The 18,013-nt window shown below is 42.2% G+C and overlaps 1 protein-coding gene across 1 annotated transcript in view; it reads right to left on the reverse strand.

The window, feature by feature from the left end:
• Positions 1-18,013, reverse strand: part of IL12RB2 (interleukin 12 receptor subunit beta 2) — a 71,907-nt gene that overhangs the window by 38,458 nt on the left and 15,436 nt on the right. Inside the window, exons 7-8 of the mRNA XM_040231932.1 lie at positions 12,053-12,132; positions 700-919 (exon numbers count right to left, since the gene is read on the reverse strand). Of these exons, the coding sequence (XP_040087866.1) occupies positions 700-919; positions 12,053-12,132 (300 nt within the window). The remainder of the gene's footprint in view (positions 1-699; positions 920-12,052; positions 12,133-18,013) is intronic.

Here is an 18,013-nt window from a genome sequence, read left to right on the forward strand (position 1 = left end):
ATAGTATAGCCATATTGTACTATAGTTCCTTACAGCCAGAATTTAATTTTAATACTATTAGTTTTAAAACATGTTTTGACTATAGCTATACTTTTTCTAGAACTTGACAACACATACTACTCTTGCTCATGGAACAATTAGCCAGATATTAGTGTTCAATTTAATGTAATGAATATTTCCTTAACTAATGTTTATTGTTTATATGAGTGTGCACGCTCTCACTCATGTTCGACTCTTTGTGACCCCATGGTCTCCAGTCCACTAGTCTCCTCTGTCAATGAGACTTCCCAAGCAAGAATACTAGAGTGGGTTTCCATTTCCTACTCCAGGGGATCTTCCTGACCCAGGGATCGAACCTGTGCCTCTTGCATTGGCAGGGGTTTCTTTACCAGTTGAGCCACCAGGGAAACCCCAAACACCTGTTATGTATTTATTAGTCTCTGTATTTAAACTCACAATGACCTGCAATTCAGGTAATATAATCCCTAGTTTAGAGAGGGGGAAATTGAAGCTCAGAGGTGTTAATTCATTTGCACACTCACTGGCTAAAAGGAAATTTCAGACAGCCTCTGCAACCTGTTAATTTCAAACTCTAAACTCTTGTGCTACTCATTCCAGGCCCTAAGCTGGGCCTGAACGAGATAAGAGATTAGGAAGACAGTTTCCTACAAGCAATATTAAAGAAAATTTGGTACTTACCTGCCCCACACAGATCCGTTATGTTAATGCGAGTGGGCAGGGAACTGCCTTTCGAGTTAGCTGCAGACACAGCCACAGCCCAGGTCCCAGTTCTGGGAATGACCCAGGTCCAGGAGGTGTGTTCTGTGATGTTCTGTAGTGTGATTTCCCCTCCTGCCACCTCCTGCAAGGTCACTTGATAGTGGAGGATTTTTCCTCTTGCTTCCGATAGACTCAGATTCTGCAACAAAACACATTTACTTACTGTGTACTCTCAGACAAGGTCACTGGATGCTCTATGCTAGGACCTCATGACTGCCTTACATCTTTTCATTTCTTCCACCACACACTTTTATGCTCCACCAAGCTCCACCACGTATAGAAAAAAATCAGTTAACATTTTTTAAAAGTTAATTCTTATAGAATTGTTTGGGAACAATCCCAGAAAGTAAGCATAAAACTAATTCTTTGTATTGTAACCCTGTTAGGACAAGGACCATGAGAAACAGAAGTACTGGAAACGGAGAGCTGCCCAAGCCTGTGTTGGCAGTGCCTGTCCATGCTTAGCATAGGAAGAGAAAGGCATTGCTCACCAGACTTAAGCATCACAGTTTTCTTGGCAAGGCTCTTCCTTCCATGGGGTGTGGGGTGACCTCAAGACGCTGAAAGACACACCCTAGGGTTGGCAAATGCCCCTTTCTCTGGTTTCCTGCTCCTAAGCCATCTTTTAATAATTTGGTATCCTACGTCTTTTATCTGTCAGGAGAGGCTGCGTTCATATGAATATCTGCTTCATTTAGAATTTGTATCTTCCACTTTAAGTGAAAAAACTGGCCTTCTGATTATAATTTGGCTTCTGAAATAATTAGCATGCTGCGAGAGGATGCTCCTATCTGCTGACTCAGGCCTTCTGGTTGGCCCAACAGCTGCAATTCTCACTATAAATTAATGTGTGAACATCCAGCTTTTTTATATTTCAGGCTCTGGGAGCTTGAATGATGCAGGCCTTGTCGTAGGTGCCTTTCTGGATCCACAAAGGCCAAGACTAGATCATAAAATATGGTCAATGCAATGGGTGAATGCCATCTGGCTGGGGGCATTTTCAGCCTTTCCCTATAAGACATCCTGTGTCCTGGCAAGAACCAACAAAGTTTTGGTGGGGCAAGTGTCCATCACAGCTGATCTTGTGTGGATTAAAACAAGTGAGTGCTTTTGACATTGTGATATTCTGAACTGTTATTAATAAACATGCCCTTGGCCACAGAAGGAAAAAAAAAAAAGATAAATAAGTAAAAGCTGGGTAGGGAAGACCATTCCGTCAGTTCTCTCTCATTCCATCCTTCCCTACCTGTCTCTTTGGTAGCTCCAGAGGGTAGCACCCAAATGTACTTCCCAAGAGTTGGCACTCACAAAGCTCCCCATTCTTGCCAGGGACCCAGGAGGCAAATAGGGAAACAGCCTCTATTATGGCCCTCTCATGTCCTTCACAGATACCTTGGCAATCCAATGGTAGAATGCTAACAGAGGGGGGGAAATGTCAAGTCCTCCTGGGTCCAACGAACCTACATAGTGACTGCTGTGGAAATCTATCTGATCCCAGTGACCTGGTAAGCAGAGGTGTGGGTTGGAAAGATGAGTGAAGGAGGGCAGTGAAGGGCCTGGACCTATCTTGCATTTTCTCTTCAGATCCCATATATTTGAGCTGCAAATATCAGTGAGAAAATGAAGATGGGGCCAACAAGTTAGACAAATGAACATGGTATCCCTTGACTTATGCTTGTATAAAATATCAAACTCAAGTTTGGGGATAAAGGTTAGCATCAATCAGTTAACTAATCTCCTTAACCAAATTGGAAAATAGACCTAACTTATCTAGCAGGGTCTATAGAATAAAATATTCAATGAGTTCAGTGAGCCAGTGGAGAAACAAGCATTTAGCCAGCGGGGCAGTCAGTCTCCTGAAGCACCTGAAAACAGTGTGGTTACGTTAGTTAAAAAAATTAGGTAACATCAAGTTTGCAAATCATGACATAATCCATCACCCGTGGATTATACCTGGCTCTGAGGGAATGGAATAACAACAGAATTAAATAATGGAATAATTATTCCAGTTACAATAATGGCTGGAATAGAATAATACCAGAAGAACAGAACTGGAGGGGATTCTCCAGATGAACAATTTATTCAGTGTTTCATTTTAGTGTTTCATTTTATCAACGGAGGAAACTAAGTCCCAGGGACATGAGATGATTTGCTTAAGGCCGCTCAAGAGACAGATGGAGGAGCTGAGAGTGGAATCAAGGGCTCCTGACCTCCGGACTCATGACCCCTCCACTCTGACTCGCTACTCCTTCTATTGGCAAGCCTGAGGCAGTTGATGAGAACAGGCGCCATATTGCATAGTTGGGTCCTCAGTCACCCTTCTGGCCCAGAGTTGCAAAGGAGCCTCTGTAATTGTGCGGCTGCAGTACGCTCTGATGTGGAACATCAATATGGGCATGAGGTTGGTAATCTGGGGAGGGTGGAGATCCAGAGTTCTTCTCCAGAGCCGACAGGCTCTGAGTCAGAAGGAGACAAGTTCTGAAACAAAATGAACCCTGGCCTGAGGAGCCAGCTGGGTCTTTTCAGATAAACTTATTTTTTCCTCTAGTGTTTATTTGGGTGGGTGAGAAGGGGGAACTATCATCTATTGGGCCATACCATGAGTCAGGAGCTCTACAACGAGTGTCACATTTATTCTTTATAACTCCCCATTCTGATGAGGGTGCTAAAGCTCAAGAGCGGTTAAGAAATGAATTCGTCCCCATAGTAATGTGAGATTTTAGTGCGCCCCCTGGCGGATGTGAGAGATGAAGGAGATACTCCTATTGAGCCTGGGGTCCCTGTGAACATCACAAAGACAGGGTACTTCTTGTCCCTTCTTGGACAGTGCTAAGAGCAGATTTCAGCCAGTGATATTACTGTCGTCATCTTCTTCTACTGGTAAGAATACACTAAAAAGAAAAATGTGTCCACTGCTTCTCTCCCTTCAGTTTTCTTTCTGCTCTGTCCTGTGGAAAATGACCTAAACTTAGTGAACTTAGCCTTTCTGACTTTGGTTTGTCGAAGAAACAAGGAGCGAGCTCCCTTGTAAACCATTATAATAATTCTGCTGCCTGAAAAGGCTTTCAGAATCAAAAATAACTTGGTGAATGCCATCCAAGAAAGCACAAAGTCTGATGCATTTCAGAATGCACTGCCCCGTTTCTGTTTTGAAGTGCATTATAGGAAAGGTGTTTCTGTGAATTGATAAAGCATTTCCTCTCAGGACTTAAAAAAAACTACTGTACTGACAATAAAGTAATATTTTACTTCTGAATTTCTCTTGAGGCAAAAAATAACTTTTTAAAAAGTGTTAGAGTTTATCCTATATCAGAGAAGAGAGCCTGTAACCAAGACCCCATGGAAAGCTGGGGAGTTTGAACACTTACTAATCACAGCTTTATCTGTGAAGATTTTTTTTTCCTTTTGGGTTCTGGAACACTGCTGACTTGGTTCTTGTTATTAGGACAGATCTTTGACTTTTATGTTCCACCACTTAGCAGCTGTGTGACCTTGGGCAAGCTATTTCAACTTTCTGAGCCTCCGTTTCCTCACATGTAAAATGAGGATAATTCTTTGTGCAGCACAGGTGTATTGGAGAATTCAGTGACCTAAGGGAAACAGACTGTTTCAAAAGAGTGTTTGGTGCATGACAGATGTGGAGACACTTGGTGGGTACTCTTTACTCTAATATAAAAATCATCACGATTGGCACTTTACCCTTATGGCTATTCTATGAATCCTCTATTATTCATAGCCTCTTAACCTGGCTTATACCACAGCTCTCTGTGGAAGTCTCATCAATATCAGACAGTTGATTATAAAGAATATATACCATTTGTGGGTTTAAGCCTGAATACCTCAACTTTTCAACTTACGACTGCCTTCAGCAACCCTAGTTCAAAGTAAAGACAGTCTTTACCTGGAAGGTTTAAAAATCACTGTACTGGAAATTTCTATATGTGGATCTATTTTCCCCATTAGCCTGTCAGTTCATTTTTGCATTCTCAGTGTTACGCACAGGGTTCGCCCCCTAACAATGACCTTGCAAACACTTTTCACAATTCTCTCTTTAGTTTCCATAGCAATCTCATGTAGTATAAGCAATTATTATCTACACTGTGTTCATAAGGCACAGAGAGGTTGAGCACCATGCTCAAGGACACATAGCCAGCAAGTGGTAAAGCTGGAACTTGAACCCAGGCAGCACAGCTGCTCTACCTGGAGGATGAGGTCTTAAACTGCTGTCATGCTGGCTCTTAGTAGACATTCCCCAGGTGTTCTGTTATTCTGAACTGATTTACCTTCTGGCAGTTACCCTGGCATAATGATTTCTATCTTGTTTTATAGCTGGAAAACAGCAAAATAATGGAAACTTTTTAAGAGCAAGCTTTAACTCCCCTTGCATCTGTTTTCTATGTTCTGTTAATTCTTTGCTACTTACTCTCATCTTTGTCACTGACCACATTCTGCTATCCAACCCAAATTCCCTGCATTGCAGCTGGCATAGCATGTGTGACCAGCAAGCAAGAGAAAGCAACCTATTCTGTCTGAAAGTACCTGCAGTAATTCTGTGCCAGCCTGTGTTGGGACAGGGCTCAGAAAGGGAAGGAGAGAGAGTTGCATACCGCAACAAAACTAATCTTCCCATCTGCTGCTTTTGTATTTAAATATTGATTCTGATGTTGTATACCTCCTATAATTATATAAGGCTCCTGGCAGCCAATCTTCCCTGGGGATTCACAATAGACCTTTGTCTTCCATCAATATAAACCAGGTTACAAATAGTACTTTCTACTTTTATTGAATCCCTTTCATATGAGCAGGCCAAAGAATTAATTCATGGCTTCAGTGTAATGTGATACAGACTGGAACACTCTTCATTCACCAAAGACAAAGACAGGGAGAAAGAAACCAAGTGAATTACTAAGCAAGCTGCTTCTGATCTCAACTGTCTTTCTGAAGCTGTGTGTTAACTAGTATGGGGCTGGCTCTTTTCTCTTTCTCCTTGTCTTCTATGGTTTGAGGGTAGCTATTTCTCAAAATGAACTACTTCTTATAACAAGTGAATCTTTTCCCTGCTCAATCTTCCCCCCACTTTTGGAAACAAGCGTTTCCCCATCTCTCCTGTCCTGCTTGTCAAGGCTTAGGAACCTTGCTCACTACAGGAGGGAGCCATGTAGCCTTTGAAATGAGGCTACCCTGACCTAGGATGGGGTGCCATCTGGAGGGTGAGCTCTTGGCCTCTGGCCATACTGGCACTTAATAGACATGTGCATGCATGCATGCATGCTGTCGCTTCAGTCGTGTCTGACTCTGCGACCCTATGGACTGTAGCCCGCCAGGCTCCTCTGTCCCTGTGATTCTCCAGGCAAAAATGCCGGAGTGAGTTGCCATGTCCTTCTCCCGGGGATTTTCCCAACCCGGGGATCAAACCCGAGTCTCCTGCATTGGCAGGTGGATTCTTTACCACTGAGCCATCAGAGAAGCCCCAAGATAGCTCATTAATAATTTTTAAATTGATTACATGTTGGAATGATAACATTCCCAATAAACCTGTGTTAAGTAATACGTATTATTAAAATTAACTCCACCTGTTTTTTTTTAATGTCCTAAAATGTGGCTATGAGAAAGTTTGAAATTGCACATATGGCTTGCATCTGTAGCTTGCTTTATACTGGGTTGGTCAAAAAGTTTGTTCAGGTGTGCCCTCTTATGCTGAATGAACTTTTTGGCCAACCCAATATTTCTATGGGATAGCACTTCACTAATGTGATTCTTTACATGCCAAGCCATGCCCCCCTGAGGTCTTCCTAGCAAATGTTCTCCCACCCTTGTCCTGACTAATTTGTTCTTCTGGGGAGCTCCAATATTACCTTCTTTTGCTTTTTTAAGTCAGAAAACTGTAATAACACCTGGACAGAATCAATATAAACAGTTTAAGGGAAAATACATGATATTTTCTAAAGCTTTTAAATATCCCAAAAGATTTTATCCTTAAAACTCAGTTTAAACAAACAAAAACTTCACCCTATTTAATCCTCAGCAACTAGACTGCTGACTCAATTTACCCACACCTCAAATCCTTTCAACCAAATAAAGTACAAGCAGACTCTCACATGGATTCTGATTGTAGGCCTATCTTTCCATGTGTAGACCCTCCCGTCCCTTGCGTCTTCCTGACACTCTTTTTTTTTAACTGCAGTGACTCATTGCCTGAGCTTCACTTTGGTCTATGGTTCACAAAGTTAGTGCACAGAGGATGGGACCTGCTGAAACTGCCAATATTACCTTCTGAAAGGTCCTCTCCAACTCCTCACCCCTCCCCTCCCTGGTCATAGTCCCCTCAGCTGAACCTTGAACTCCTTCTTAACACCTGAAGACCCTCACCATCCCCTCTGCATTTCTGTCCTTCTCTGCTGGACTGTGAGCTCAAGGACACGGAGCCTGCCCCTGGCTTGTTCACCTCCATGTCCCTGCATACAACAAGGGCTCTAGGCCTAAAGAGGGGCTTTAATGTACTTGTTCACGTGGATGAACAAATGAGGGAGTGAGCGAATGAAGAAGGGAACTCAGCTCCATCTGCACACAGACATTTCTCTTCCAGACCCATGGTCTAAACCCAAACTTCAGAAAGTTCATGATTAGCCATGCTTCAGACAGTGAGAGGACTCTGAAGAAATTGACAGAGGAAACTGGAAAGGGTAACGTGGCTTTAACTCACTGTCACATCTTTTCATACATCATCCATATATATTCAAAGTGATTTTCTTCTTAAAGGATGGAAGCTGAATTAACTGAAGGAAAAGTGTACTGGAATCACAGATGGAAATAACTGGACAAAGCAAAGGAGATGACGTGAAAGTTTGTGCAGAAGGGGATGTCAGAATGTGAGGGAAAGAATTGGTGACCCCTTGTGAAGGGCTCTCATCTAACACTGGGGCTGTTGGTGACACAGCAACATTTTCTACCACCGCATTTACTGTTTTGACAATACCCAGGTGTTTTTGCTCTATTCATAGATTAGGCTCAATTTTTTGGCTTCAGCATAGAAAGTACTTTTTCTCTTAAATGCAACTGTGGGGACTTCCTTAGTGGTCCAGCGGTTAGGACTCCGTGCTTTTACTGCAGGTTCAATCCCTGGTCGAGGAGCTAAGATCTCACAAGCCATGTGGTATGACCAAAATTTAAAAAAAAAAAAAAAAAACTATGGCAAAAAACAGTACAGAATACTTTTGAGGAAATGTAGCTTTTAGGAGAAACCAAGGTGTGGGAAAATGAGGAACTACATAGGAACCAGAACAACAGTGGTCTCCTCTACCCTCAACACGCTCACACTCACATTCATAAATAGACACACATGTAGATGCTCACATTCACACCCACCCTGCACACTCACAGACCCACACATATTCACCCACACTCACCGACCCACACATATTCACCCACACTCACACCCACATACACCCCACACACCCATCTTCCACACATTCATGCCTTTACACTCACACACTGCAATGGTGATTTACACATTGGAATTTCACACCTAATGTGATGGTGTCAGGAGGTGGGGCCTCTGTGAGTTGATTAGGTCATAAGGGTGGAGCACCCATGGATGGCATCAGCACTCTCTAAGACCCCAGACAGCTATCTAGCCCTTTCCACCATGTCACCATGTAAGGACACAAGAGAAGTCTGCGACCAAGAAGAGGGCCCTTACCTAACCTTGCTGGCAGCCAGATCTCAGATTTCCAGCATCCAGAACTGTGAGAAATTGATCTCTGCTATTTACAAGCCCCCAAACTATGGTATTTTATTAGATGTGACTAAGACACTCACATACATGCACAGCATACCTGCCTACACACTCACACACATACTCGTATCTACACACCCACACAATCAGATCCCTCTCACGAATACAAAATTCACACGCATTCATACACATGTGCACTCACACACACACAACACACATGCAGACACACCACTCCAGACACTCACACACCCTCACCACGGACCCGTCTCCCCTCCCTCCACACCCCCCCCCCCCGCCCCCACCCTCAGCACACACCTGGGCTGTACCCATTCAGCATCAAGTTGTTCTCCTCTAGTGTAAACATACTAGAGAAGTGAAAGGTCATCTCTCATTTCCCCAGCCACAAGCTCTTTCTGTGTTCACAGGCTGACGGGGTTTTACTTGGGGCTTCCTTTGGTGCTGAAGCCCTGAATTCCCCTCTGCAGTGGCGGGGTGTCCCTTTCATTGGGTTTCCCAGTATTGAACAAAGTTAGAAAAGAACAATTACCCACCACACGCATGTCTTCACTTCCCTTCCCCAGTGAGGTCTGACTGGGCCCCGCCACAAAGCACCTGATCTGGCTGCAGGCTGTTCTGAGGTTTTGATGAGTTTCTCATGTCACAGCACTGCCCCGGCAGCTCCCAGTCCCGCCTGAGGGTGGCAAGAGGAATCCCCAGTCAGAGGAATGGGAGAGAGGTGGTTCCAAACAGAAGGGCAGTATTCCACCCAGGAAGGGCTCCCAGCAGCAGGCACCACATTACAGAAATCCTTGTGGGAAATTGCTTCCCCTCCCCACACTGCAGTTTCCATGTTTGTAAAATGATTGCTGGAACTGCATGCTGCTTAAATGCCCTTTGGCTCTAGAGGTCTGGGATTCGTGGTTCTGGGGCTCAGAGCAGAACCACTCATCTCAGTAACTCTGGGCAGGGTTTAATTGCCACTTCCTGTGTAGGGCCATTGAAGAAATCCAGGACTCAACAGAAAAGGCTAAGTCCTGTGTGTGTGTGTGCTAAATCGCTTCAGTTTTGTCTGACTCTGTGTGACCCTGTGCGCTGTAGCCTGCTGGGCTCCTCTGTCCCTGGAGCTCTCCAGGCAAGAAAACTGGAATGGGTTGCCATTTCCTTCTCCAGGGGAATCTTCCCAACCCAGGGATCAGAACCCAAATCTCTTATGTTTCCTGCCTTGGCAGGAGGGTTCTTTACCACTAGCGCCACCTGGGAAGGACTAGGGACTAAGTCCTGTAACAACCCTGTAAAACAGAAGGCTGGCTCCAACTCTCCTTTTTCAGGCTGGACAATCGCTGAAGGTTTTGAAGGTGCCCTTTCATACCCACCATCTAGCATAAGGTTGTAGAAGCTTCTAGTTTTTACATTTTTGGTTTCTTATTCAAATTCGTTCCGGTCCAAAAGATCCTTCTTGGGCCCATAATTTTGGCTCTACAAAAGAAAACCTTTTCTAACTTATAGACAAGAGATGCCATCAAGGTGGGCTGTCTCCAGAGCAGTTCTTCCTGTTCCAGAAGGTCCCAGCAGAGACATCTGTCTGTCCTGGCTGGACTAGGAGCAATGTTCATGAGAGACAGGGTGGACTAGAAGAGTTTTAAAGCCCTTTTGAATTTCAAGACTTCATTTTAGAACCTAAAGCTTTGTAAGAAACAGGGACAAGATTAAGACGAGCAGCAGAGAGGAGTCCGCATATGGAAGTTTGCTAAACATTACCTGTTGGCTAACAAATCGTTATTTTGACTTTGCTCCGAGGCTGGCTTCAGGGTGCCCTGCTTACGCCTATTCTAAATGCTCTTTGTGACAGAAAGAAAGACAGGTCTAGCACTGGGTATGTTGCTTACACTGTTATGAGAAAAATCATGTTGCAGTACCATCTAATTTTTCCTTGGCAGCCCCAGTGATTTTTCTGGATTTGCACCTTCTCATTTACTTGTGCCTCCACCCCCCACCTTGAATTCTGCAGGTACTTTGATCATTACCCTCATTCTACCAAGAGAAACCCCAGAGTTGAGAGGAATGAAATGGGACCAGAACAGCCTATTTTCAGATAACTGTAAAGGACATTTTTGGAGGAGGGATCTTTACGGGACGAAGAATTTGCATTTTAACCAGTTGCTTACTTGTGAAAATGAAAACCAACAGCAAGGAATTGAGCTAGGTTCCTCTATACTATTTACAAATTACGGTTGCTCTAAATGCCTTGCTTTAAGAATAATCTTGCTATTAAAAATTCATTTTTTTAAGATAAATTTTAAGCTGCAGTTTTAGTTTCAAAGTGAAGAACTTGATTATGACTCACCAAGCTATTTACAGTAGTCTCCTTTTATACCAGAGATTCTATGTGTGAGAGAGAGAAAGGGAAAGAGGGAAAAAGAGCTCATTTCTTAAAATTGAAGAAGACTGTGATTATCAAAATCTATCATGCTAACCCCATCAGAGGACTTTATTACTCTGACTTCTGGTTTCATGCTTGTCAGCTGCATAATTCCAAAACTGTTTATTTACCCTTAACTGGAAGACATGTCATAAAAAGGGCATAGCTTTTGAGAAATAAAACCTCTTCTTATAAACATGCCAATCAGTAGCTCAATTCAAACAGTATATATATTTTGGGGGGGGCAAAATGAGTCATACTGTAGCAGAAAGAGCTCTGGATGGGGTTTTAGTCCCAGCTCTGCACTTAGTAGGTGGTTGACTTTGTGAAAAACCTCCTTTTTTGGACTCTCAGTTTTTTTCATGTGTTAGTGGGGATACTAGTATGTATCTCTTAGGGTTTTTGTAAGGGTTAAGTGAAATGATAATACCAGCTTTCAGCACTTTGTGAAACTTTTACATTCTGTCATAACATTAGGCCTCATTGTTTCCTGGAAGGTTGTTCTGTTTACCACCGTTTTACTACTATTCCTGAGGAAAGGCTGTTTTCTATTCCTATTTCTCTTATTTTTGACTATTATTAGTATTCCTGAGGTAGAGGAGCTTACTTTCCACCCACTCACTTTTCAATGACCATAGAAAGCATATTCCTAAATATCTATATCCACAGCTTTACTCTCCCCTAAAATGAAAAAGTGAGGTGGTCACTGCAGGGCATATTGTATCTGTGGGGTGGGAGGAGTGGCAGAGAGGAGAACAGAATCAGAAGAGAAGGTGTGGTGAATGGGGTCAGAGGGTGGGCACAGTTCGGGAAGGGAAGAGACCTTGATCTGACTGGCAGTGGATGAGGGAAAGCTACGATTGTGTGGAGGCAGGAAGTCAAGAGTCCTCACCCTTGTGCCGGAAATGTAAATGACATTGAGTCAACCACCATGAAGATCTGGCTGAGAAAATGAGTTCCAACACAGTCTCTGAAGCCTCATATCAAAGCAACTATAGAACAAGTTCTTCGGCCTTGAAACTTACCTGTTCCAATATGTAATTCTCTTCATATGTCAATTATATCTCAATTTAAAAAACTATATAGTTCTGAATTTTAAGTGGACACTGCAAACTTACCTTCCAGAAAAGAGAAATCTGTTGTCTATTGTAGTCAATGTGCTGTGTCATGTACCAGACATCTAACATCCCAATAGGCTCTGTTTTGAAGGGGAAAAAAAAAAATCCACAGCTTCATATATATACACATATATACAAATACACAATGTAAAAACTTTAAAAGTCAATTGGTTATTGATTAAATGATTCTAAGAGAGTAGAATTGTAGGATAATTTCAATTTTTTTGTGTGTCCCAGTATTTTCCTTTTTCTTTTGTCAAATAATGAACATGCTGGACCACAGAAGTCATGAGAAACAAAGTGCTGTAGTCCATGGGGATCACAGAGAGTCAAACATGACTGTGCGACTAAACAGCAACCCTAGGAGCAAACTTTAAAAAATGACAAGGGGACATTACATTCTTAACTTACCCTTAAACATGTATTAGTAAACTAACTCAAAGAAAGTATACACAGTTAATTCTTTTTTGCTGGAATGCATAAAGAATTCTCAACAGAAAAAACAGACATACATCATGAGGAAAACATTTTTCAATCCTGTAAAATACAAAACACAAAGGCTGAACTTTGTGTTCATCTCCATCCCTGAATTTATGTTGGAGTCTAATTATTTGGTTTTATGACCATTAGACAATCATCTATTTGTAAGGAAGTCTGTCTCATTCATCTTAGCATTCCTCACACCCAGTGCAGTGCTTAGAATGTAACCGGCTCCCAGTTACTCTTTGTTAAATGATGAATAAGCAAATGAACAAACCAGGCAATCTCATCTACTTGATGCTGAAACACAGGCTGAACTAGTAGAAGAAATAACCACCAATCCATAAAACAATGGTCAAATATGACCTAATTTAATTTGAGAAAGTCAACTGAACATATTTTTTGAAAAGAAACTGAATAATTAACTCCTATGTCTAAGTGTGTGTATGTATGTGTATTATGGCTGGGTGAAATAGTTTTATTTCTCCCACTGTCAGATGTGTTTTGATTTACAGCCAGGGGTGGAATCAATAGAAACAATCTCTGAAAACAGGCTTCAATTGCGCCAACCTGTGTAACAGTGACCCTCAGAGTATATTAGGGTGAAGCTCTCTGGGGTTCCTTCTGGAGCAGTAAGTTCCATTTAACCAGCTGGAAATTCCCAGAAAGCAGTCCCACCTGGATGGCAGAAGACAAGCAGCCAGAAAGGGGAGAAGAGAAAGAAGGACAGGGAGGGGGCGCATATCCCAGCACATAGCACGGGCAGGCCCCATGTGGGCCCATTCAGTGACATCTCATGCCCTCCTCGGCCCCATAACACACTAGCTTTGGTGCGGTGGTTAAAGTGTGAGCTCCAGAGCCAGGCCCTCGATGGGCAAATCCAGGCTCTGTGATCCTGAACAATGCTAACCATGTCCTTAAGCCAGGTTCCTCATCTGTCAAATGAGGATCATAATTCTACACGTCAGATGGGGCTATTGTGAGAATTTAAATGAACGTAAGAGTGCTTACATATGTTAAGCACTCAGTCAATTTAGCTGCTGTTGTTTTCTTCACTTGGAAACTGAAGTTCAAAGAAGTTAAGGAACTTGATCAAAGTTCCAGAACTAATTAGCGGAGAAGCCAGGCTTTGAACACAGCTCTGTTTGGTCTATGATCTTTGCTCTGCACCATGCAGTTGCCTGGCTCTGCTAAGGCTTACGACGTCTCTGTAAAACTTAGGTCCTCCATTGGGTGTGCCTCTTTCATGTTCTAGTCTTTTCCTTTGTCACTTCCTCTTCCTGCCTCTCTCACCTTCATCTCTTTTAACTTTTAAACATTCATTTCTTCCCCTTCTCTTCTGACCAGTGGTAGTATTCACCCTTACAGCAAGGACTTAATGGTAAGAAATGTATAAAGAAGACATTCTGAAAGTGCTCTCTATCCTTCAGGATTACAGCAACCCAGGAATCAAGCTCGGAACTTTTTTTTCCTGCTAGTCCACACGTAAAAAGGAAAAAAGCACAGGCAACAGAAAGGAAGGGGGCCTGGCGTTTATTGACCACCTACCACGTGCCAAGTAATCTTTGGACACTATATATCCATGCTCTCACTTAATCCTCACACAATGCAGAGGGAGCATATGATTAGACCTGTTTTGCAGCTGAGAACAAGGAGGCTGACAAAGGTCCAATGATTTACAAAAACTGCAGAGATGGTAATGGCAAAGCTGAGAGCTGGCCCCAAGTTTTGCTGTCTCCAAAGACCCTGCTCGTCTGTCAACGTTCACCGTGTTGAGCAAAGATCTAAACACGCCACAAACTAGACGATCCAGACATTGACTACATAATCAGGATTTGGAAACTACGGTGTACTCAATGTCTAGGCCAGTTAGCACGTTCCATGGTGCTACATGTCTTCAGTTAATTACATATAGGTGAGAAATTTAAAGGGAACACTCACCTCTCATTGCCACTCATTGCCTCTACAACCTACCAGATTATTACAGAGCAAAGAATCTAATTCAAGAGTCATATTTTCTTCAAAAGATAAATTGCAAGTGAAGCTGAAATTTTAACAGTGCCCACCTGTAGTGTAAGCTTCTATGGGAGAGAAATCATTAGCCAAATCTGTATGGGTTTCAAAGTGTAAAACTTCATGACTAGAAATGTCAAACTACTGCTGTGTAAAGCAATATAAGGGCTAATATTATAGACAATCTTTGACATTCAACTGTCAAAATCACTTGGGAGTCCTAACCTCAGTGTTATCAAAAAGTCAGATAAAAGTATTATAGGCAGGTGAGAAAAGGAAAGACAAAGCCCGTATGTCCCGAGTGACACACACAAAAAGGATGAGTACAAATGATAAAAAATATGAATATTGAGCAATGGAAGTCATTTCTCCTGAGATAAATGTACTATCAATGTAAAGGGAAAAACCTGGGTTAAAGAGGAAGGAATCACCAATATAAAAAAAGAGGACATCCTAAATTAAGCAGAAGATCAGCCTAACTGCCCTCAAAGGGTTCTTTCAACTCTGGTGGTGGTGGTTTAGTCGTTAAGTCACGTCTGACTCTTGCAATTGCATGAACTGTAGCCCACCAGGCTCCTCTGCCCATGGGATTCTCCAGGCAAGAATACTGGAATGGGCTGCCATTTCTTTCTCCAGGGGATCTTTCCCATCCAGGAATCAAACCCAGGTCTCCTGCATTGTAGGCAGATTCTTTACCGACTGAGTTACAAGGGAATCCTAAGATTTTAGGATTCAATGAAACAGGATGTGTGGTAAGTAAATCAGGGCTAAGCCATGTGCTGCTTCTGAGATTAGCATCCATCTCAGAAGCCAAGGCAAATGCAAGGGTGTGGATGAGAGCAACTGAATTGCAAGTAGACAGCAATCCCTCCACAGAGGTTTTAGCATGCAGTGGGGTAGAGTAGAAAGATCTCTAAGAACAGTGAAAATAGAGAATTTAACACAAAGTGAATATGAAAAAGGAGTACCTTGAAAGATTTCAGGTAGTGGACTAAATTGAACCCATGAGAATATTTTGGTCCAAGCCATGCTCTAAGCAGGGAAAGACAGAGCTAAGTAAGTCATCCACCACCTTGGTTCCTCAGTGTCCACTCTTTGGACTGTGATACACTTCTCTAAAATCTAGATTCAAATAACTCAAATAGATTCACAGATTCACAAACACCTACATGATTAAACAAATTTCTTAGTGGTAGACTCTTGCCTTCATACGTTACCACCTGCTATGTCTCCATGGGAAGCCCTACACAGACTTCCCCACCCCTCCTCCTCCTCTTTGATAACTTTCAACACATCAGTCACTCTCTCTTTTCACTCCTTTCTGTCACTATTTTCGGTGGCTCGTCATCCACAGGGGTTGCTCCTTCCCAATGGCTGATGCTGTAAGTCCCTCTACCTGCTCACTTCAAATGATCTGATTCTCTCAACTCATGTCTTTGCCTCACACTTCACTGAGAAAAAGGAAGCAACCAGACAGGGATTCCCTAATATTTCCACCATGAAAACTTTCAAACTTCCCCATCAATTCCCTAACACATCCCTTCTACTGACTTTACTGTGGATGAAGCATTCCCTACTTCTATCACAGACCAACTCCTTGAGTTTTAGGTCCCATCCTCTTGCTTCATCAAGTATATCTCTCCCACTATTATCCTATTTCCATCATTAATCTCTCTTTCTCTGCTGAGTCCTAAAATCACCTTGTAAATATACTGTATCATCTCTGATCCTAAAAAACAATTGAGGAATTTCTTAATGTTACATCCTACTCCAGCTACTGCCCAACATCTCTGCTCCCCTTCACAGAACTTCTTGAAGAGTTGTGAATCGTCACTGTCTTTATTTCCTCACCTCGCATTCACTCTCATTCAATGCCCCCACAACTCTACTTATACTGTTCCTGGTCAGAAATCAATGCTGCTTTGTCAAATCTGATTATTACTTCTCTATTCTCACTTCACTGGATTTATTGGGAACATCTAACATAGCTGAATACTCCACCATCTATTTTTTCTTCTTTTTAAGAAAGATAATCTTTCAACATCCAGATCACAAGTAAAGAGCCTATTTCTTAACAGAAGCAGGGATGTTTCCTCTATCCTAAAATCAATGGAGGCATCATGTTAGAGTGCTGATGGGGAAAAAAAGTGCGTTGGAAAAGATTATATACTGCATATAATTTTGATCAAGCTTAAAACAAGCAACACTAATCACTGTTTAGAAATATATACATTTCTGAAAACTATGAGAAAAGTGTGATGATGACATAAACACACAATCGAGGATAGTGGCTACCTGTGGGGAAATGTAACAGGGTAAGAATACATCAGTAGTTTTACAGCATTTAACTTGAATGATGAGTTTGTAAGTGTTCATTTTGTTGTTATGTTTTGTAATGAGAAAGTAGCTTAAACTAGGATAGTCAGAGTAGCAATGGAAGCAATGAATAGATTTTGAACGTTTAGGAGACTCAATGCGGGTATGAGGGAATGAGAGAAAAGGAGAATTTAAGGATAATTTCTCCATTTTTCGACTTGAATAACTAGGAAGATGGTAAAGTCATTTACCACGAAAGGAAAGACTGAAACAGAGGCATTCTGAAAGCATTTTGCATTGGAGAAAAAACAATCTTTTTAGGCTATGTGAGGTTTAGTGTATCTGTTGATATCTAAGTGAAGATGTAGAATAGGTGACTGGAGTACAAAATCTGAAGTTCTGGAGAGACTCCAGAACAGAAACTATATTCTTTCTTTCTCTTTACCTACCTATCTAGTTTTAAAGCCATGAGATTGAATGAGGTCAGCTGGAAAAAGAAAGAGACCCAATGCAAAGCTCTATATATTGAGATTAAGAAGAGGAAGATGGCCAGCATAAAAGACTAGGAAGAACTGGCCAACAGGGTAGAAGAAAAATCAACAGGGTAGAAGAGATTTCACAGAAGCAAGTACTTCTAGGAGGTTATAGCTCTTTCCTTCTAGTGCAGTACCTTGGAGACCGCATGCTCCAAATGGTAGAAGGCCAGATTCCCTCTGGGCTTTGCAGCTGATTCTTGGTGCCATCTCTTCCAGGAATTTTCCCTGATGTTCCAAGATAGACTGCAAGTCCCTGAATCTGAGGATCTGACTGGTTATCACTGTATCTGAGTACTGGCATAGTTCCTGACATATATACATTCCTTACAGGCCATCCAGAGAAGTGTTTTTTACTCCCCATTGGCTTCTTTTGGAGGGTTTCATGAAAAGCATTTCCTCCCATTGGAGTGATTACCATCTTGTCAAATAATTAAGCTTAGGCATTTATTTCTTCCAGGGTAGATGTTGAGCTTAGAAGAGGCAAGAAGAAAGGAGGGTAGGGACACTCATTGGATCTCAAATGTAACATTTTCCCTCTAATGAAAATGTTTGTCGCTAAGTCCCTTTAGTAGGTAAAGAACCATTCATTCTCATTTCCTCAAGTCTTAGGCAAAAA

This window comes from Oryx dammah, unplaced genomic scaffold (genome assembly GCF_014754425.2).
Source record: "Oryx dammah isolate SB20612 unplaced genomic scaffold, SCBI_Odam_1.1 HiC_scaffold_28, whole genome shotgun sequence".
NCBI lineage: Eukaryota > Metazoa > Chordata > Mammalia > Artiodactyla > Bovidae > Oryx > Oryx dammah.